The 21,939-nt window shown below is 46.7% G+C and overlaps 2 protein-coding genes across 4 annotated transcripts in view; one reads left to right on the top strand and one right to left on the bottom strand.

The window, feature by feature from the left end:
• Positions 1 to 14,626, bottom strand: part of RELB (RELB proto-oncogene, NF-kB subunit) — a 47,079-nt gene extending 32,453 nt beyond the window's left edge. For both annotated transcript variants that reach the window (XM_044988446.1, XM_044988448.1), the window contains exon 1: positions 14,248 to 14,626. In XM_044988446.1, coding sequence (XP_044844381.1) covers positions 14,248 to 14,311 — 64 coding nt within the window. In that variant the 5' untranslated portion in view covers positions 14,312 to 14,626. The remainder of the gene's footprint in view (positions 1 to 14,247) is intronic.
• The window catches only part of CLPTM1 (CLPTM1 regulator of GABA type A receptor forward trafficking), a 39,917-nt gene continuing 30,250 nt past the window's right edge, over positions 12,273 to 21,939 (top strand). The window contains exons 1-2 of one of the 2 annotated variants that reach the window (XM_044988440.1): positions 12,273 to 12,404; positions 13,520 to 13,635. In XM_044988440.1, the coding sequence (XP_044844375.1) occupies positions 12,354 to 12,404; positions 13,520 to 13,635 (167 nt within the window). In that variant the 5' untranslated portion in view covers positions 12,273 to 12,353. The remainder of the gene's footprint in view (positions 12,405 to 13,519; positions 13,636 to 21,939) is intronic. The other variant, XM_044988441.1, reaches the window with a different exon arrangement.

Here is a 21,939-nt window from a genome sequence, read left to right as displayed (position 1 = left end):
TTACTGGAAGGGCCCCGAGGCCCGGCCTTATTCCTTTCACTGGCTTTGAGCAGGTGCTAGGTCAGCGGCTCCTGCATAGGCCAAGTTGTCAGTTTAGCACTTGCTGCTTGTCCAGGGGAGGTGGCAGGTAACACAGTTCGGCCAGGGGAGGTGGCAGGTGAATCGATTCCAACAGGGGAGGAGGCAGGTGGCACGGACTGGACAGAGGAGGAGGCAGGTGACACGGTCCGGCCAAGGGAGGTGGCAGGTGAATCGATTCCAACAGGGGAGGAGGCAGGTGGCACAGACTGGACAGAGGAGGAGGCAGGTGACAGGGTCCAGCCGGGGGAGGAGGCAGGTGGCATGGTTCGGCCAGGGGAGGAGGCAGGTGATTCATTCCAGCCAGGGGAGGTGGCAGGTGGCACCGACTGGACAGGGGAGGAGGCAGGTGACATGGTTTGGCCAGGGGAGGTAGCAGGTGGCACGGTCCAGCCAGGGGAGGAGGCAGGTGACTCGGTCCAGCCGGGGGGCGGGGGAGGCGGACAGTGGCACAGACTGGACAGGGGAGGAGGCAGGTGACTCAGTCCGGCCAAGGGAGGTGGCAGGTGGCACAGTTCTGCCACAACTTCCTATTTTGTTTCCAGCTGCTACAAATTTGCATTAAAAGAATCTAAAAATATGCAAGCAGTTTCCTACCATTCCTTTTCTATCACAGTAATCCCTTGCAACAAGGAGTCACCGAATGGGCCATTGCAGGGAGGTCCCTGAGAGACTCTACTAAAACATGGCCCATGCTATGAAAGCATTAGAGAACATGGGGCTGGGCTATGTACAGGCACACAGAGAAGACAGTCCCTGCCCTGAAGCATTCATTACCATCTAAAACAAGGCACAAAATATTAATAGATTCTATGCCCAGAAGGGACCACTGTGCTCATATAGTGACATCCTGCGTGTCACAGGTCATGTAACTCCCCTGAATGAATTTCTGTTCAAACTAGAGCAGATGCTAAATAGAGGGAGAAGAGGTCCAGGAATGGCTTGTGTGGTTACAATGAGCACAACTGGGCTGCTCCACCTCCTTAGGTAACACATGTGGTTGCTGGGTTTGCAGTCTCAGGTTTTGCAAGCCCCTCTTGAAAAATCTTGGGCCTGATTTTTGGAGGTGTTGAGTAGCTGAAGCCAAGGGGTGCTCAGCACCTCTGAAAATTCACTGGCCCAAACTTCATTAATGCAGAGGTAGAGTTGTCTGGCAGCATCTCATACCTCTCAGGAATGTCAAATGCACCCAGCCTGAACCCACTGAAACCCAGGGGACACTGAGTCCTGGTGTCACGGACTCATGCACTCTCTCGCAGGGCCGCCCAGAGGATTCAGGGGGCCTGGGGTCTTCGGCGGCGGGGGTCCTTCTGCTCCGGGTCTTTGGGGCACTTCGGCGGCGGGTCCCGGAGCAAGTGAAGGACCTGCCGCCGAACTGCCACCAAAGACCTGGAGTGGAAGGAGCCCTCGCCGCTGAATTGCCGATGAAGACCCAGAGCGGAAGAAGCTCCGGGTCTTCGGCAGTGGGTCCTTCACTTGATCTGGGTGTGTTCGGCGGCACTGAAGGACCTGCTGCCAAAGACCCGCCGAAAACTCTCGTGGAGGCCCCTGCGGAGCCTGGGACCTGGTGCAAATTGCCCCACTCGCCGCCCCCCCGGGCGGCTCTGCTCTCTTGGCTCCGTACGGTCCCTGGGAGGAACCCCCTTCAGAGCAACAGCCCTTCTCAGGGGTCCACTCTGTCTCGGGAGTTCAGCCGTAGACCCTTCCGCCTCCTGGATCCGCACTTCTCTCAGCCCTAAGCACCGCACGCCTGTCTCTCGCCATGGGCCCCTTCCAGGAGTCCACTTGCTCTGAACCCCCGGGGCCTCCACACCTAGAGGGAATAATGCAATCCTGATCTCTAGACCGGAGTGACTCCCAGCCAGTGTAAAACAGGAGGGGTTATTGAATGTCTGAACACAGCACAGGAAACTCTCTGGACCCTCAGGCTTAGCATCCCTCAGCACAGCACATCTAGGTCTGTCCAGCCTCCAGGTGGGCACTGGCTGCTCTCTCTCCAGTCCAGAAGCCTCCTCCTTCCATCCGAGGCCATGCTATATCACCGGCCCCAACTATTCCTCCCCTGCCCTTTGTCTTCAATCCCAGGTAAACAGGTCGCTGGGGCCCTCTCTCCTCCTCCGGCTGGAAGTGGTTGGTCAGGACACCGGGGTCCTCTCTCCTCAACCCATTGTCTTCCCACTGGCCAGAACTGGCTGCCGGGGTCCCAGCTGCTAGGCAAGGCCACACTGGTCCTCTGCAACAACAAACCCTCTCCCCCCACCTTGTTAAACATGCAGCACAAAGGGAAACTGAGGCACGCACACACTATTCATGTAAAACACTACAAAAATCCCCAACTTCGTCACACCTGGTACATCAGCCCTGCCCTGCAACCTTCACTTTGCTCTGAGCCACAGGGAACGTACTGCAGGTGGGCTCCTGCATGCACTGCCCTGTAACAAGGCAGAGGAAATGTGCCCTTGATGTGGGGGGGCCCCCAAGCATATTCTCTCTGCAGCTGTTCCAAATGCCCCCTGCTGCACTAGGGATGGCTGCAGTGACTGGTCAGGGATTGCTTGCAGCAGGTGGCCATGCTGCAATGTGAGAAGAGGGACACCTGCACTCAAAAGGCCTGGCCCCTATGTGGGTCGTGCAAAGAGAGGAGTACAATGGTCTGTGGCCAGGGGTGTTGTAACAGTGGGAGCCATGCCTGTGCACTGAAGGGTGGATGTTCCAGAGGGATCCTTAGGACAAGCAGTGGGAACACGGGCCAGCTTTGCACAGGGTTGTGAAGTGGTCAAGGCCAGGCAGGCCACACATAGGTAACAGGAGGTGTTCTTATGTCATGTTCACTAATGCTACAGGGTAACTAATACAAGGTCAAATCTAGTGATGACAAGGCCGTTAATAGGGAAAGGGCAGAATTAAGGTTGCAGGGCAATGCTGCTGTAGGAGGCCCTTCCTTATAACCCTTAGCTTAATGACTAGGGGACACATCCTGCACGTGGGAGACTCTAGGGCAAGTCCCCTCTGCTCCTGATGAAGCAAAAAGATTTAAGCAGTGACCTGCCCCCTCAGGTGAGTACCCACACGGCTCTTCGGGGTAGTCCAATATGGGCCTCTCTTAATCTCACATATTGAAGTTGTTCCACTTTAATTAAACTGAATACATCAATATTAACTGGGCCAGAGAGTTAAAAATCATTCTATAGCCTATTGGTCAGACCCTTGTTCAAACCCCTTCTCAACCTCAGGAGGAGGGGAGACTTGAACTGGGTGTCATCCTGGCTGAGTGCCCCATCCCCTGGGCTAATTATTGCAAGGGAAAGCTTCTCCCCACTCCCAGCCATTTGTTTCAGGCCCTGTATGCAACACAGCCAGCCAGACTTCTTTCTTCCCCTTTTTCCCAGAAGCTCCAACATTTTGAGGGGCCATGCGGAGGCATGACACTTTGGTTTGTGCAGATTGGATGAATTATTATAGAAAGCTGCAAATGATGTTATGTTTACTTTTCACGACAAACATAAGTTACTGTTTGGGCTGAGGAGAGTACCCAGGTGCCACATTAGTCAATGTTGACCTTGCGTCAGTCATTACAATAGGGCTCTATTCTGGGTACATTTTCTGTTGCTCAACAACCCCTGTGATCATGCCAACATTGATGAACTGCAGCTACTTGGTTTTCTTTGATCACACTCAGTCCCATTGTTCAGGAAATGAGGAAGGAGCACAAGGCATAATTACAGCCCCTGAATGCTGCTGCTTCCTAGAATCTTTCCTCCCCACTCTAATTAATGCTGTTTGCCTTGGCCAAACGCATAATGCAAAATCTGGGAGTGTGGGGGGCACTTTAGAGCACTTTGAAACATCATCTCTTACCCCAGAAGCTTTGCTCATACAGCAAAACTTCTAGAATGAGCCCCTGCAAAACACAGGCAGAGAGCAACTAATGTGCACAACACACATCCTCAGAGAGCTGTGAAGGGCAGGATTCACACAGTGCCTGCGTGCTGGGCAGGATCAATGGCCACAGCATGCCACCTCCAGCCACTCACTGACTCTGATGTCAGGCTGCCCATGAACCCTCTGGCTCTGAGCCCCAGTCATCCTCTGGTTCCCATGCAACTGACTTTCACTGGCTCCTCAGCATGGCTTGGGCCTCAGTGGAAGTCCAACTTTTAGCCTGTTGCTTCCTCAGAGGGGCAGTGGATGCAGTGTATTATTTGAGATCAGTCTCCATTGGAGACTTTCCAGTTTGGAAAGGATCAGAGCCGGAGTTTGAACCTCAAGTGTGGACAAAAAAAAGTGATAAGAACTGTAACATTTTTATGTCACGTGATTATTTTAGGGGTGCTGTTATGTTAGGAACCTCTGGCTCAAATGACCTCAAGTTTGGACCATTAATGCCACAGGCGCCAACTTTTCCTGGCACCAGTGGGTACTCACGCCCCCCTGGCCCTGCCCCAACTCCACCCCTGCCCAGCCCCCATTCCAACCCCTTCCCTAAAGTCCCTGCCCCAACTCCACCCCATCCCTGCCCCTATTGGACTCCTTCCCCAAATCCCCACCTTGGCCACGCCTCTTCCCCAGCATGCCGTGTTCCCCCTCCCTCCCAGCGCTTGCTGCTGCGAAACAGCTGTTTTGCAGCGGCAAGCTCTGGAGCTAGGGGAGAAGCAGTGCCTCAGGGGAGGAGGCGGAGCAGAGGCAGAGTGGGCTGGGGAAGGGAGCTGCTGGTGGGTGCACAGCACCCACCAATTTTTCCCCATGGGTGCTCAAGCCCTGGAGCACCCACGGAGTCGGTGCCTATAATTAATGCTACTCTAGATCCCCCTGAAGATGTCAAGTTTTGTAAAGAAAAGCTAAATCTGCACATAGATTTTAGAGCACTTAGAAAAACTGACAGTTGAACAGTGAACTAGTCTCCACTAGTCTCTATAATGGTGCCACCGCCTGACTATAATCACATTCTAGCATTTCAAGTTTTGTACCAAACATTAAAATACCAAAACTTGGGGGCCACTTTTGCAAATTTTGGCCTTGAGCCAGATTTTCAGACCCTTATTTGCACGATATATACCTGTTTGTTCAGAGCTGAAAGGCAGGTAAGTTAACCCAAAACATCTTGCAACCATGCCTGACAGTGGGGAGAATCACCCTCTGCCTTACCTGGGGGGCTGCTTGTTGATCCCACACATGCAGCACACAAAAATGCTATGTAAGGCAGTGGTACATGATCGTGAAAACTGACATCACATCCTGTGTCTTTTTCTAAGAGGTGCTGAGCACCCCCCAGTTGGTTTGAATCAATGGGTGTGTCAGCCCTCACCCCCTCCAAAAATCACAGCCACAGGCTGTAATTACCAGACTGTAGGCACCTGAACCATATTCAGAGGGGCTAATCACCTGCTAATCTCACGGGAACCTTTGGGGACTTGGTAGTGTTCAGAAGCTATTAAAAATTAGTGACTGCCATCTGTCAGGGTGGATACAAATAACATTTTTTAAAATATTGGATTTTTATTTAATTACATCATTCTTTTTTAAAATAAACCTATTTGAAATGAAATTATGACAACGTATATTAAGGTCTAAACTTTCTATGGTCTAGTATCATTTAAGCAACAAATTTGCTGCCAAAGTGCTAAAGACAGTCTAGTCACTGAACTGGGGGAGTCCCTGGTTAAGTACTTGGAACCATAGGTGCCGACTCCATCGGTGCTCCAGGGCTGGAGCATCCACAGGGAAAAAATTGGTGGGTGCTTAGCACCCACCGGCAGCTCCCCGCCCCACCGTCCCAGCTCACCTCTGCCTCCGCCTCCTCCCCTGGGCGCACCGCGTGCCCGCTTTTCCCCCTGGCTCCCAGCGCTTGTGCCGCAAAATAGCTGATTCGCACAGCAAGCGCTGGGAGGGAGGGGGAAGGAGGGGGAACACAGCATGCTTGGGGAAGAGGCGGAGCCGGGGTGGGGATTTGGGGAAGGGGTCCAATAGGGGCAGGGAGGGGGCGGAGACTTTGGGGAAGAGGTTGGAATGGGGCAGGGCAGGGGTGGGGCCAGGGGCGGTGCGAGCACCCACCAGCACTGGGGAAAGTTGGCGCCTATGCTGGGAACAAAGTTTGTTGATATGCTAAACCAGCTTTGGACAGCAGTAGCCTCTTCTGCAGTGTATAGAGAATATTTTCCTCACTTTACTTTATTCAGCTAGTTCAGTTTAATGACTAGTTCATTCAAAGTCAAGAAACTGACTGGGACTTAAAAAAAACAGGAAAGCTTGTTTTCCTCTCCCAGTCAACAGATAAAAATGAGATATGAGGAGATGAAAACTAGATCTAAAATCTTGAAAGACATGGTGACCAAAAACAATCAGTTCAGTTCACTAACAACAGATAATACTTCCCTTGGTGAATAATCAGTTAATTTTAAATGCAAGACATGTTTTGATAAATTTATTTTTTTCTTATGTATCCAGAACATTTAAGGCAGATTTAATTAATAAATTTAATTAATCCAATAATAAGAATACAGCAGGAGGGATATATTACTGACCACCTGACCAGGATGGTGATAGTGACTGTGAAATACTTAAGGAGATTAGAGAGGCTATTAAAATTAAAAACTCAATAATAATGGGGGATTTCAACTATCCCCATAGTGACTGAGTACATATCACCTCAGGATGGGACGCAGAGATAAAGTTTCTTGACACCTTAAATGACTGCTTCTCGGAAAAGCTAATCCTGGAACCCACAAGAGGAGAGGCAATTCTTGATAGTCCTAAGTGGAGCACAAGATCAGGTCCAAGAGGTGAATATAGCCAGACCGCTTGGTAATAGAGACCATAATATAATTACATTTAACATCCTTGTGGTGGGGGAAAACACCATAGTGGCCCAACACTGTAGCATTTAATTTCAGAAAGGGGAACTACACAAAAATTAGGAGGTTAGTTAAACAGAAATTAAAAGGAACAGCACCAAAAGTGAAATCCCTGCAAGATGCATGGAAACTTTTTAAAGACACCATAATAGAGGCTCAACTTAAATTACTCAACTTACCTCAAATTAAAAAACATAGTAAGAGAACCAAAAAAGAGCCACTGTGGCTAAACAACAAAGTAAAAGAAGCAGTGAGAGGCAAAAAGGCATCCTTTAAAAAGTGGAAGTTAAATCCTAGTGAGGAAAACAGAAAGGAGATTGAATTCTGGCAAGTGAATTGTAAAAATATAATTAGGAAGGTCAAAAAAAGAATTTGAAGAACAGCTGGCCAAAGACTCAAAAAGTAATAGCAATTTTTGTTTCAGTACATCAGAAGCAGAAAGCCTGCTAAACAGCTAGTGGGGCCGCTGGACGATCGAGGTGCTAAAGGAGCACTCAAGGGTGATAAGGCCATTGCAGAGAAACTAAATGAATTCTTTGCATCGGTCTTCACAATTGAGGATGAGATTCCCAAACCGGAGCCATTCTTTTTAGGTGACAAATCTGAGGAACCGTCCCAGATTGAGGTGTCATTAGAGGAGGTTTTGAAACAAATTGATAAACTAAACAGTAATAAGTCACTGGGACCAGATGGCATTCACCCAAGAGTTCTGAAGGAACTCAAACGTGAAATTGCAGGACTACTAACTGTAGTCTGTAACCTATCATTTAAATCAGCTTCTGTACCAGATGACTGGAGGATAGCTAATGTGATGCCAATTTTTAAAAAGGGCTCCAGAGGTAACCCTAGCAATTACAGGCTGGTAAACCTGACTTCAGTACTGGGAAGACTGATTGAAACTACAGTAAAGAACAAAATTGTCAGACGCATAGATGAATATAATTTGTTGGAGAAGAGTCAACATGGTTTTTGTAAAGGGAAATCATGCCTCACCAACTGACTAGAATTGTTTGAGGGGGTCAACAAGCATGTGGACAAGGGGGATCCAGTGGATATAGTGTATTTAGATGTTAAGAAAGCCTTTGACAAGGTCCCTCACCAAAGGCTCTTAAGCAAAATAAGCAGTCATGGGATAAGAGGGAAGGTGCTCTCATGGATTGGTAACCGGTTAAGAGATAGGAAACAAAGGGTAGGTATAAATGGTCAGTTTTCAGAATGGTGAGAGGTAAATAGTGGTGTCCCCCAGAGATCTATATTGGCTCCAGTCCTATTCAACATATTCATCAATGATCTGGAAAAAGGACTAAACAGTGAGGTGGCAAAATTTGCAGATGATACAAAACTACTCCAGATAGTTAAGTCCCAGGCAGACTGTGAAGAGCTACAAAAAGATCTCTCAAAACTGGGTGACTGGGCAACAAAATGGCAGATGAAATTCAATGTTGATAAATTCAAAGTAAGGCACATTGGAAAGCATAATCCCAACTATACATATAAAATGATGGGGTCTAAATGAGCTGTTACCACTTGTGATGGTCCACACCCCTAGGGTCAGGGCAGCGTGGCCTATCGGTCACAGTCTATAAAGCTTCAGTGTGGGGCAGTGCAGTCTAGCGGCCGGAGTCTATGAAGCAGCCCTTTGGTGCAGGGCAATGGGGCCCAGCAGCCAGAGCCTATAGAGCCACTGTGATAGTCTACACCCCTAGGGTCAGGGTAGTGTGGCCTAGCGGTCACAGTCTATAAAGCAGCCCTTCAGTGCAGGGCAGTATGGCCTAGCGGCTAGAGTCTATAGAGCCACCCTTCGGTGCAGGGCAGTTTCTTTTGTGGGCAGTTTCCTCTGCCTCCATAGCTCTCTTGTGGGCAGCTTCTTCCCTGGCCACCTGTTTATTATGTTCTTTTATTCTTTCCTCAGCTTCAAATCTGGCTAATTCCAGTTTTTTCTGGACATCACTCTCTGTCATCCTAGCTTAACTTTTGAAAGTTAGAAAGAAAAAAAAAAAACACTTGTGAATTCCCTTGCAGGAAGTTAACTACCCTGCCCTCAGGCAGAGAAAAAAATCTCCAGCTGCTCACAGCTTAAAAAAAAACCCAAAACCCTCTCTGCTTTCTAAGCAGCCAAAAAAAAAGGGGGTGGGGGTGGGGAATTGTCCTTTTAAAATCCTACTGGGCTTTTAGTTCAAAATTATCCCACTGTGCTGCCACCACTGTCCTTCCCCACTCTGAACTCTGGGGTACAGATGTGGGGATCCGCATGAAAGATCCCCTAAGCTTATTTTTAAAAGCTTAAGTTAAAATTTCCCCAAGGCACAAATTCCTTCCTTGCCTTAGTATCGCTGCCACCACCAAGTGATTTAACCAAATATTCAGGGAGGGCCACTTGGAGCCCTACCTTCCCCAAATATCCCCCCAACCCCGTACACCCCCTTTCCTGGGGAGGCTTGAGAATAACATCCTCACGAATTGGTACACATGAACATAGACCCAAACCCTTGGATCTTAAGAACAATGAAGAATCAATCTGGTTCTTAAAAAAATAATTTAATTAAAGAAAAGGTAAAAAAATCACCTCTGTAAAATCAGGATGGTAAGTACTTTACCAAATAACAAAAGACTCAAAAACACAGACAATTTCTGCTCTAGGCAAAACTTTAAAGTTACAAAAACAGGAATAAACCTCCCTCTTAGCACAGGAAAAATTCACAAGCTAAAACAAAAGGTAATCTAACCCGTTTCTTTTCTGCTATTACTTACTATTTTAGCAAGACTAGCTGCTTAGTTCAGATATAGCTAGGGAGATGTATTTTCCCCTGCCCTGTTTCCTGGCTGGCTCCCAGAGACACAAAAAAAACCTTCCCCCAGAGATCTGAAAGTATCTTCTCCCCTTACTGGTCTTTTTTGGTCAGGTTATCTGAGCTTCTTAACCCTTTACAGTTAAAAGAGAAATTAACCCTTCACAGGGTAAAGAGGGATTTTATACTACCCTTAGCTGTATGTTTATGACAGGGGGATATAATAGAGGTCTATAAAATCATGATTGGTATGGAAAAAGTAAATAAGGAGGTGTTATTTACTCCTTCTCATAACATAAGAACTAGGGGTCACCAAATAAAATAGGCATCAGGTTTAAAACAAACAAAAGGAAGTATTTTTTCACAAAATGCAGAGTCAACCTATGGAACTCCTTGCCAGAAGATGCTGTCAATACTATAATAGGGTTAAAAAAAGAACTAGATAAATCCATGGAGGATAGGTCCATCAATGGCTATTAGCCAGGATGGACAGGGATGGTGTCCCTAGCCTCTGTTTGCCAGAAGCTGGGAATGGGTGATTGGGGATGGATCACTTGTTCTGTTCATTCCCTCTGGGGCACCTGGCATTGGCCACTGTCAGAAGACGGGATACTGGGCTAGATGGACCTTTAGTCTGAACCAGTATTGCCGTTCTTATAATCTTAAACTTTCTAAATGCCGTTTTATGATTTTTTAATTTCATTCTAATTTCCATCCACATGCAGCTGGAAACATATCACAAATAAAAAAACTAATCTAGTAAAATGTGTCATTCACCATTTTCTCACAAAACAGAAAAATGTAAAAATTAAGAAATTGAATAAATATATGTTAAACTATCTAATCGCACAAATGTGTATCTAAAAGTCTATGAGTAATATAGTATATCTCCCTGGCTAGCAACAAGTAATACCAATTTTAGTGTAAAAACTATAGCAAATCAGCCTGGTAAGCCCAGGGTTGTGAGTTCAATCTTTGATGGGGGCCATTTAGGGATCTGGGGCAAACATATCTGGGGATTAGTCCTGCTTTGAGCAGGGGGTTGGACTAGATGATCTCCTGAGGTCCCTTCCAACCCTGATATTCTATGATTCTATGTTTTAATGGTTAGGAGCCTATGGGTATGTCTACACTACCCGCCAGATCGGCGGGTAGTGATCAGTCTATCGGGGATTGAAATATTGCGTCTCATCTAGACGCAATAAATCGATCCCCGAACGCGCTCCCGTCAACTCCGGAATTCCACCAGGGCGAGAGGCGGAAGCGGAGTTGACGGGGGAGCCGCGGCCATCAATCCCGCGCCGTGAGGACAGGAGGTCAGTCGAAATAAGATACATCAACTTCAGCTACGCTATTCCCGTAGCTGAAGTTGCGTATCTTACATTGACCCTCCCCAGTGCAGACCAGGCCTATGAGATTAACCCTATCCTTAGGAAAAGAACTGAACAGTACAAATGCAAAATAAGATTAAAACTGATTATTCAAATCAAGATTTCATGCTTGCTGATGTAAATCATGGTTACAATCAGTGATTTAAATGGCCTTGATTTAAAACAATGTAACCTGTTTACCTAAGGGCCTTACCTGACCCACAGCACTGTAATATGAGCACCTCTGCATAGAGCCTCAAAACCCCATTGTGAGATAGGGAAGTGCTATATACACAGTGTGGGGATGGGGACCCAAGGTGCAGAGACTGAACAGCCCGCTCTGGATTGAGCATCCAGCATTAGGGGCCCCACACTTCAGGTTTTAGCTGTAGCAGCAGAGAAACATTTAATATCACATAAAATAAGAGATTAAAACTATTGCCTCCCCCACCTCACCACTAGTTCAGCTCCCCACCCTAACCCCAACCCTCCCCCTCCTGCCCCATTATGCCTCCTTTGGCTCAGCTCCCCCACTAACTACACTCCCCCAGCTCAGCTCCCCCTCAGCCCCAGCTCCCCCCATTACTCCCCCTCTGGCTCAGCCCCCCCCACTACTCCCCCTCTGGCTCAGCCCCTTCAGCTCCCCCACTACTCCCCATGGCTCAGCTCCCCCACTAACTACGCTCCCCCAGCTCAGCTCTCCCCATCCCAATACTCCCCCTCTGGCTCAGCTCCCCCCACCCCACTACTCCACCTCTAGCTCAGCTCCCCCACTAACTACGCTCCCCCAGCTCAGCTCCAGGTCCCCCCACTACTCCCCCCAGCTCAGCTCCCCCACCCCACTACTCCACCTCTAGCTCAGCTCCCCCACTACTCCCCCTGGCTCAGCCCCCTCAGCTCCCCCACTACTCCCCCTGGCTCAGCTCCTCCACTAACTACGCGCCCCCAGCTAAGCTCCCCTCACCCCACTACTCCCCCCAGCTCAGCTCCCCCACCCCACTACTCCCCCTCCGGCTCAGCCCCCCTCCGGCTCAACTCTCTCCTGAGGCTCCACTATTCCCCCCCCCGCTACCCTCTCTGGCTCAGCCGCGCGCCCCTCAACTCGGCCCCGCCCCCATCACGGCCCCAGCTCAGACTCGCGGCAGGAAGTGGGCGCGGCTCCTCCGCGAGCCACAGTCACATGACCAGATCATCATGTGATCTCTAAAGGGGGCGGGCCCGGGAGCAGCTTCTCGCGAGATCAACGCAAGTATCGGCGCAGCAAGATGGCGGCGCCGGAGACGGAGGCGGCGCTTCCTGGTTCCGGCCCGGAGCAGGTAGCGGCGCTGTGGCGTGTCGCCGGGCCCCTTGAGCCTCCCCTTCCTGGGCCGGTGTCGTTTCCCGGCCCCATAACCGCTCCCCACGGGTTCGGCTGCGCTCCCCGGGCCCTGCCGCCCCCTCCCCCGCCGGGCCGGGCGGCTCCGCTCCCACCTCATCCCGCCCCTGGGCTCCGCTCTCCCCGGGCTCGGCCCCCTCCCCCGCCGGGCCGGGCGGCTCAGCTCCCACCTCATCCCGCCCCTGCCACTGGGCTCCGCTATCCCCGGGCCCTGCCGCCCCCTCCCCCGCCGGGCCGGGCGGCTCCGCTCCCACCTCATCCCGCCCCTGCCACTGGGCTCCGCTCTCCCCGGGCTCGGCCCCCTCCCCCGCCGGGCCGGGCGGCTCCGCTCCCACCTCATCCCGCCCCTGCCCACTGGGCTCCGCTCTCCCCGGGCTCGGCCCCCTCCCCCGCCGGGCCGGGCGGCTCCGCTCCCACCTCATCCCGCCCCTGGGCTCCGCTCTCCCCGGGCTCGGTCCCCTCCCGGCGCCCTTCTGCCCTTTCCCCGCCGGGCCGGGCGGCTCCGCTCCCACCTCATCCCGACTTTGCTTTCCCTGGGCTCGGCCCCCTTCCGCCCCCTTCCCTGCCGGGCCTGGCCGTCTCAGCTCGTCGCTTCCTCCTTCCCCTGGCCGGGTTCGGCTTCCTGAGCCTCTCGGCTCTGCTCAGCCGGGCCACCCTTATCCTCACTCATCCCTAGGCCGGTCCCAGCTCAGCTCCCCACCTCCTCCCTTTCCCCCCATTCTCTGCTTCCTGAGACCCTCAGTCCCCTTCCTCGCCAGGCTGCCCCGACTCAGCTTCCAGCCTCCTGTCCCGCCCAGGTTCGTCTCGCTGGACCGCCCCATCCCTTCTGTTATGGCCCAGGTCCTTCAGTCCTGGAATCCAGGGGAGCCCCCCGTGTTGTTTCCAGACTGGGGCTCTGGGCTCTCCCAGCAGGCCTGGATGGGGGCTTGTCCTGTGTAGCCAGCTGGGGGAACCACCTGGCACTGCCCAACATGTGGCCATTTCCCACCAGTAATACCAGATAACCTGCTGTCCTGTGCACTGCTTACCAGCCTGTATCTGCTCCTCTCTCCAAAGCAGGTAACGAGTAATGGAACTGTGGCGGGGGCCCTGACTGCAGAGACCCAGCAGCAGAACCAGCCCCAGCAACAAGCTCCCAATGCCTGGCAGGTCATCAAAGGAGTGTTGTTCAGGTGAGCCCTGGTTGTTTCCCCAGCTGCCCTCTGCTCATCACGTATTAAAAACCTGATGTTAATTTCAATTTGGCCTCCGAGTCCCTTGCCCCTGGCTGTAGGTGCTCTGACTGTTATTACAAATACATTTAGTAACAAAACATCAACAGATCCCATCCTATATTAAAAACTGCCATTCAGCAAGGGAACATTGACAACTAAAAATTCCCGCTCCTCTGGTCTCTTGAGAAACCCCACAGCCTAGCCACTCCTGCAAGAGCAAGACATGTTCTGGTCTGAGACAAAGCTATAAAGTTGGGGTCATCTGCATACTGACAGCACTTCACCCACAGTTCAACGCTTCACCCGCCAGCTCTGCCACCAGTCTCATATCACACAGAATGCTGCAGTCCCTCACATCCGAGATCTCTTGGGGTACCTATTGAGCATTGCCTAAAACTAGTCTCTGGGGCTCCTCCAGGTGGGAGGGAGAAGAACAAAGCCACCTGAGCTCAGCTTTTTCACTCTGCCATGCACTGCACTTGAGAGACTAATGCCTCATCATCTAGTATTGGCACAGGCACCTCATCTGTATCCATTACTGAAAGGAGATAGCCATGTCTCTGTACATACCCAGGTCACAGCCCTGGTTGTCAGTGGGAAGTGCGAGGCAGTGAGCTACTTCAGAATGTCTCATCACAGCTTCTCCATTGTCACAACCAAAAATGGAAACGTAGGTATTAGTTAGTCTCTCCAGTGACGATCAGCATCAAGTGAGAGCTTTTGAGCAGAGTCTGAAGAGATGCCTCCACTAGAGCAGTGAGCATCGTGCCCTTCTCTAAGTAGATGTTGATGTTCTCAACTAGCCTTCAGCAGCACTGAAGGAGGAGATAAAGTATGAGTTGAGTAGAGTGTTGTCCCAGGACATCCAGAATCTGAGTGAACAATGCTGGTCAAAATGTGACTGAAGAGAGCCAAGTGTCTATTTCCTTCAGAGATTGTCCTGCTTCTATGGCTGCAGACAGTTCAAGCTAAATCCGCTCAGTTTTCTTGTGAACAGGAAGGCTTCACAGCAGCCAGTGTGTGGAAAGAATGTGGATTAAGCAGGTTAATTGTTAACCTGAAAGAAATTGTTGCTGGAGGTTTTGCAGATGTGGTAGAGTCAAAAGAATTTCTTTAACGTTTGCATGGCCACAGTGACAGAATATTTAAAAAAAAAAATTGACATACGTGATCAGCTTCAGATGAGATTTCTACCACTGGTGCTGGTGGTGATGAGAGCAGTTTGTGTGTGAATTGAGAGTTGTGGGCTCTAATATTGTGAAGAGTCAGGAGCATTGGAAATACAGGGGAAAAAATAAAATAAAAGTCCCATAGGAACTGAAATAGCTTAGGTTAAAGATTCCCATACAGCTTGGTGCTGTTTAGCTCCCAGCCCCCAGAGTTAGAACAAGTCTTTTAAAGACTAGATAAGCTTTCCAGGCTGGTGTAGGCCCCTGCCATGCTTCTAAGTTAACATCATTCATTCAAGACTGGAACAGTCCTCTATTTAAGATAGGTTCCCAGGCTAACAGTCTTCTTAAATTAAACTCCAAACTGGAGAGGCGATCCTGGCAATTACAGCCAGTAAAACCTAACTTCTGTACCAGGTAGATTGGCTGAAACTATAGTGAAGAACAGAATTATCAGACATACAGGTGAACATGCTTTGTTGGGGGAAGAGTCAATATGGCTTTTATAAATGGAAATCATGCCTCACCAATCTATTAGAATTCTTTGAGGGAGATCGACAAACATGTTGACAAGGGGGATCCAGTGGATACAGTGTATTTAGACTTCCAGAAAGCCTTTGACAAGGGACCTCACCAAAGGTTCTTAGGCAAAGTAAGCAGTCATGGGATAAGAGGGATCCAATGGATCAGTAACTGGTTAAAAGATAGGAAGCAAAGGGTAGGAATAAATGGTCAGTTTTGAGAATGGAGACAGGTAAAAAGCAATGTCCTGCAGGGTCTGTACAGCGACCAGTGCTCTTCAACATATTCATAAATGATCTGGAAAAAGGGGTAAACAGTGAGGTGGTAAAATTTGCAGATGATACAAAATTACTCAAAATACGTCAGTCCAAAGCAGACTGCGAAGAGTTACTAAGGGCTCTCACTAAACTGAATGACTGGGTAACAAAATGGCAGGTAAAATTCAATGTTAAGTGCAAAGTAATGCACATTGGAAAATATAATCCCAACTATACATGCAAAATGATGGGATCTAAATTAGCTGTTACCATTCAAGAGAAAGATCTTGGAGATATTGTGGCTAGTTCTCTGAAAACATCTGCTCAATGTGCAGCTGCAGTCAAAAAAGCTAACAATGTTAGGAACTATTAGTAAAGGGATAGACAATAAAACAGAAAATATTATAATGCCTCTATATTAATCCATGGTATGCCCATGTCTTGAATACTGTTTGCCCCATCACTAAAAAGAGATATTAGAATTGAAAAAGATACAGAGATGGGCAACAAAAATGATTAAGGGCATGGAACAGCTTCCGTGTGAGGCAAGATTAAAAATACGCTGTCAATTAATTGCAGTTAACTGACGCGATTAACACAAAAAAGTAATTGCGATTAATCACAGTTTTAATTGCACTGTTAATAGAATACCAATTGAAATGTATTAACTATTTTTGGATGTTTTTCTACATTTTTCAAATATATTGATTTAAATTGCAACACAGAATACAAAGTGTACAGTGCTCACTTTTTGTTTTTATTACAAATATTTGCACTGTAAAAATAAGATATAGTATTTTTCAATTCACCTCATACAAGTACCGTAATGCAATCTTTTTATTGTGAAAGTGCAACTTTAAAAGGTAGATTTTTGTTGTTGTTACATAACTACACTCAAAAACAAAACAATGCAAACCTTTGCAGTGGTCCCCAACCTTTTTTGTCTGGCAGGCACCAGACAACGAACCACGGAGGACCGTGGCGGCGGACAAGCATCCGCCAAAATGCCACTGACAAGCAGCGTCATCCAGAGGCATCGCTGCCGAAATGGCGCCGGCAACACCTCTGGATGACGCTCTTTGTCGGCGGCAAGCAGCGTCATCCAGAGGTGTCGCTGCCGAAATGCCACCGAATTTTGGCGCCATGGCACCCGCGGGCACTGCTTGGGGACCCCTGCTTTAGAGCCTACAAGTCATAGAATCATAGAACTGGAAGGGACCTCGAGAGGTCATCTAATCCTGTCCCCTGCCCTCAAGACAGAACTAAGTATTATCTAGACCAGTGTTTCCCAAACTTTTTTGGCCACGAAACACTTCTTAGCCTGTTACAGAACGGCTGTTATAATATTATTTTGTAGTCGTTTGGTTTTCAAATAAAAAATTGCGTTATTTATGCTCAAATATATTTTATTGTATAAAACAAAGCAAAAGTACAAATTTAAAATAACTTGAACTAACAATTTCTAACTGGAAAGCATGTATAAAGTTAAAGTAGTACAAAAATCAAGTGCAAGAGTCAAAATTAAAAAGTGTTCTATTTAAAAAAAAAACCCTATTTTTATATATACACAAACACCAAACAAATTAAATTTTTACTAGGAAAATCTCTTTTTATAAACAAAAATACAAATTTGGATTTAATGGGATTGGTGTTCCTGTGTTTTTTTCTATCACAAATTCGCTTAATATTAGGAATAATGCTGGAAAGTTGAATCCTCATGTCAGGCGCAGCATCCAGTCTATTCCTATATTTGTTTTTTGTTGCAGTATAATACGAAAATCCCGTCTCACAAAAATAAGTTGTAGCAAAAGGAAGGAGCACTCAAACTGCACGTTTAGCCACATTAGGGTACTCTTCTGTTAGGCTGCTCCAAAAATTATTCAGCGGGAGATCCTTAAACTTTTGTTTCAAATCAGAATCAGAAATTAAGTCAATTAGGCTTTCATAATCATGTGCAGTAAAGCCCACTGGTTTGGCTGTAATTACAAATGGATTTCCAACCCAAGCATTATCAGTAGTTGTAGGAAAGTATTCTAATAAAGAGGTCTGCAAGTCACGTAAGTGCTGTAAAATGGGGCTGGAAACTTCTTCATGGACTGTAGAATTTATTTCAGTCAGAAATTCATGTACAGTAGGGAAGCAGTCAAAGTTATTCTCTTCTACAGAAGATGCCCAGAATTCCGGTTTCTTTTTTAATGATGAAATTTTATCCATTGTAGTAAAAATGGTCACATTCTTTCCTTTCAGTGACAGATTAATCTCATTTAATTTTGCAAAAATATCTGCAAGATACGCAAGTCTCATTAGCCATGAGGAATTTGTCACACAGTCATTAAATTTTCCTCCTGAATTATCTGAAGTGAAGAATACCAGTAGTTCACTGCGAAACTCAAAAAGCCTCACAAGCACTTTTCCTCTGGATAGCCACCTCACTTCTGTATGTAAAAGAAGCACTTTGTGCTGACTACCCATTTCCTCTCACAAAATTTTAAATAACCTTGATTGAAGTGGTCAAGATTTGACAAAATTGATAATTTGTACAGCTTCATCGAGCACAATTTTCAGATATGCTGGTATTTTTTTAACTGCAAGTGCTTGTCTGTGTAGAACACAATGGCTCTTAGTGCTTTCTGGTGCCACGCTTATGATTCGCGTTACAGCTCCCTTCATCTTCCCAATCATTGCCAGAGCACCGTCAGTACATACATCAATACATTTCCCCAACTAATTTCATGCTTTCTGATAAAATTGTTGATGCAGTTGAATATTTCTTCTCCAGTTGTGTAGCTTTGCAGAGATTCACAGAAGAGCAGGTCCTCTTCAGTAATATTACTAAATCTATATCGGACAGATACTAGTAGCACAGCAAGTCCTGAAACATCAGTGGAATCATCTAGCTGCAATGAATACTCATGGCAAATTTTCAGTCGGCAAACTAGCTCCTTTTCTATATCATCGGCAAGATCTTTAATACGGTGTGCAACAGTATTATTTGACGACTGTACAGCATTAATTTTTTTACCAGACTGCTCGCTCAACATGAGCGTTGCAATATCTTTCGCGCAAGGCTTGATAAGCATTTCTCCAATAGTGTGAGCTTCTCTGGCAAGTGCTATACGGTAACTTAGTCGATAAGATGCCTCTGTTGCACTTTTGTTGTCTGTTAGCAATTTTAATCATCGAAAGTTTACAATTTCCAAGTGAGTCACGCTTCCTCTTGAAAAAACTTATATCTTTGTCTTTGTATTCAGCATGCTTGGTTTCCAAATGCCTACAAAGTTTAGCAGGAGCCAATGAACTGTCCACTAGTATTTTGTTGCACACGACACACTGCGCGTCAGGAACATCTTTATTTCCAACACACGTAAAACCGAAAGGCAAATAACTTTCATCATACTTTCGTTTTGGTCTTTTAACACCTGCTTCTTGTTTTTTGATATACTTCAGTGGAAATTCTTTCACCTTGGATAACTCACTAGTACTAACAGTTTTTTCGGCAACAAAAGACTGTGATTGTTCATCCTCCCTTTGAAGTGTCACAATATTTTGCTCGTTTATTTCGGCCACAGTTGGAGTACCAGAAGAACTTGCTTTTCGTTTCAAAGTTCCTTCTTTTAGCCACAAATCCATGGTGATTAGGTTTAGTAACAATATTTAGAAATACTGATTTTTGTCAAATTTTGTCACAAATATTTATATTGTTTCCAGCGAAGCTAGTTTAGTTGTGCTTATCGTACACACAGTAAAGACCCACAGGTTTGAACGTGTTGAGTTAATGTTCTATTCAGCATGGCGTAAAGAGAATGGTGTGTGCATACCACTGCCGTTCGCGCAGCCTTGAGCGGAAGGGGTACGACGTCACTAACTGAAACGTGCCCAAAAGGGGTAGACGTGCCACATTCTCTTTACGCCATGATAGTCAATACAAGATGTATCAATAACTGGAAAAAGTTTTATGTTAAATTATAGTCATTCAAAAAGAGTTGTAAACTATGCTTCCAATATGCCAAATTTAAAATTAAAAAAAAATTAGACCCTTTTTTCTAATTATGATTCTTTCACGGAACACTTATTTGCATCGTGCGGAACACAGTTTGGGAAACACTGATCTGGACCATCCCTAACAGGTGTTTGTCCAACCTGCTCTTAAAAATCCCTAATTTTGGAGATTCCACAACTTTCCGAGGCAATTTATTACAATGCATAACCACCCTTGCTGCAGTTTAAGCCCATTGCTGCTTGTCCTATCCTCAGCAGTTAGGAACAACAATTTTTCTCCATCCTCCTTGTAACAACCTTTTATGTACTTGAAAACTGTTATGTCCCTTCTGTCTTCTCTTCTCTAGACTAAACAAACCCAATTTTTTCCATCTTTCATCATAGGTCATGTTTTCTAGATCTTTAATATTTTTTTGTTGCTCTTCTCTATACTTTCTCCAATTTGTCCACATCTTTCCTGAAATGTGTTGCCCAAATTTCGACATAATACTCCAGTTGAGGCCTAATCAGCGTGGAGTAGAGCAGAAGAATTGCTTCTCGTGTCTTGCTTACAATGTGTTACACTGACTCATATTTAGCTTGTGATCCATTATGACCCTCAGATCCCTTTCCGCAGTACTCCTTCCTAGGCAGTCATTTCCTGTCTTGTATGTATGCAACTGATTGTTCCTTCCTAAGTGGAACGCTTTGCATTTGTCCTTATTGAATTTCATCCTTTTTACTTCAGACCCTTTCTTCAGTTTCTCCAGATCACTTTGAATTTTAATCCTATCCTCCAAAGCACTTGCAACCCCTCCCAGCTTGGTATCATCCACAAACTTTAAGTGGACTCTATGCCATTATCTAACTAATTGATGAAGATATTGAACATATTGCCCACATGCTCAGGGTTTAACTGATCGCCATATTTGGGGTCGGGAAGGAATTTTCCTCCAGGGCAGATTGGCAGAGGCCCTGGAGGTTTTTTGCCTTCCTCTGCAGCATGGGGCAGGAGTCACTTGCTGGAGGATTCTCTGTAGCTTGAGGTCTTCAAACCACAATTTGAGGACTTGAATAACTCAGACATAGGTTAGGGGTTTGTTATTGAAGTGGATGGGTGAGATTCTGTGGCCTGCATTGTGCAGGAGATCAGACTAGATGATCATAATGGTCCTTTCTGACCTTAAATTCTGTGAGTCTATGAGAACAGAACTGGATCCGGAACTGATCCCTACAGTACCCCACTCATTATGCCCTTCCAGCATGATTGTGAACCACTGATAACTATTCTCTGGGAATGATTTTCCAAGCAGTAATGCACCCACCTAATAGCAGCTCCATCTAGGTTGTATTACCCTAGTTTGTTTATGAGAAGGTCATGTGAGACAGTATCAAAAGCCTTACTAAAGTCAAGATATACCACATCTAATGCTTCCCCCCCATCCACGAGGCTTGTTTCCCTGTCAAAGAAAGATATCCGGTTGGTTTGGCATGATTTCTTCTTGACAAATCCATGCTGACTGTTGTTTATCACCTTATTATCTTCTAGGTGTTTGCCAATTGATTGCTTAATTATTTGCTCCATTATCTTTCCGGGTACAGAAATTAAGCTGACTGCTCTGTAATTCCTCGGGTTGTCCTTATTTCCCTTTTTATAGATGGGCACTATATTTTCCCTTTTCCAGTCTTCCGCAATGTCTCCCTTCTTCCATGACTTTTCAAAAATAGTTGCTAATGGCTCAGATATCTCCTCAGTCATTTCCTTGAGTATTCTAGGGTGCATTTCATCGGGCCCTGGTGATTTGAAAACTCCTAACTTGTCTAATTTTTGACTTGTTCTTTCCCTATTTTAGACTCTGATGCTACCTCATTTTCACCAGCATTCACTATGTTAGATGTCCAGTCGCCACCAACCTTCTTGGTGAACACTGAAACAAGTCATTAAGCACCTCTGCCATTTCCACATTTTCTGTACTGTTTCCACCCCCCCCCACTGAGTAATGAGTCTAGTCTGTTCTTGATCTTCCTCTTGCTTCTAATGTATTTATAGAATGTTTTCCTTGTTTCCTTTTATGTCCCTAGCTAGTTTGATCTCGTTTTGTGCCTTGGCTTTTCTAATTTTGTCCCTACACACTTGTGTTGTTTGTTTATATTCATCGTTTATAATTTGACCAAATTTCCACTTTTTGTAGGACTCTTTTTTGAGTTTTAGATCATTGAACATCTCCTGGTTTAAGCCAGTGTGGTCTCTTGCCATACTTTCAGTGTTTCCTACAGAGTGGGATAGTTTGCTCTTTTGCCCTTAATAATGTCTCTTTGAAAAACTGCCAACTGTC

Source organism: Mauremys mutica, chromosome 15, assembly GCF_020497125.1.
Source record: "Mauremys mutica isolate MM-2020 ecotype Southern chromosome 15, ASM2049712v1, whole genome shotgun sequence".
Classification (NCBI taxonomy): Eukaryota; Metazoa; Chordata; order Testudines; family Geoemydidae; genus Mauremys; species Mauremys mutica.
Note: the sequence above shows the minus strand (reverse complement) of the source record. Positions and strands in the feature narration are given on the sequence as shown.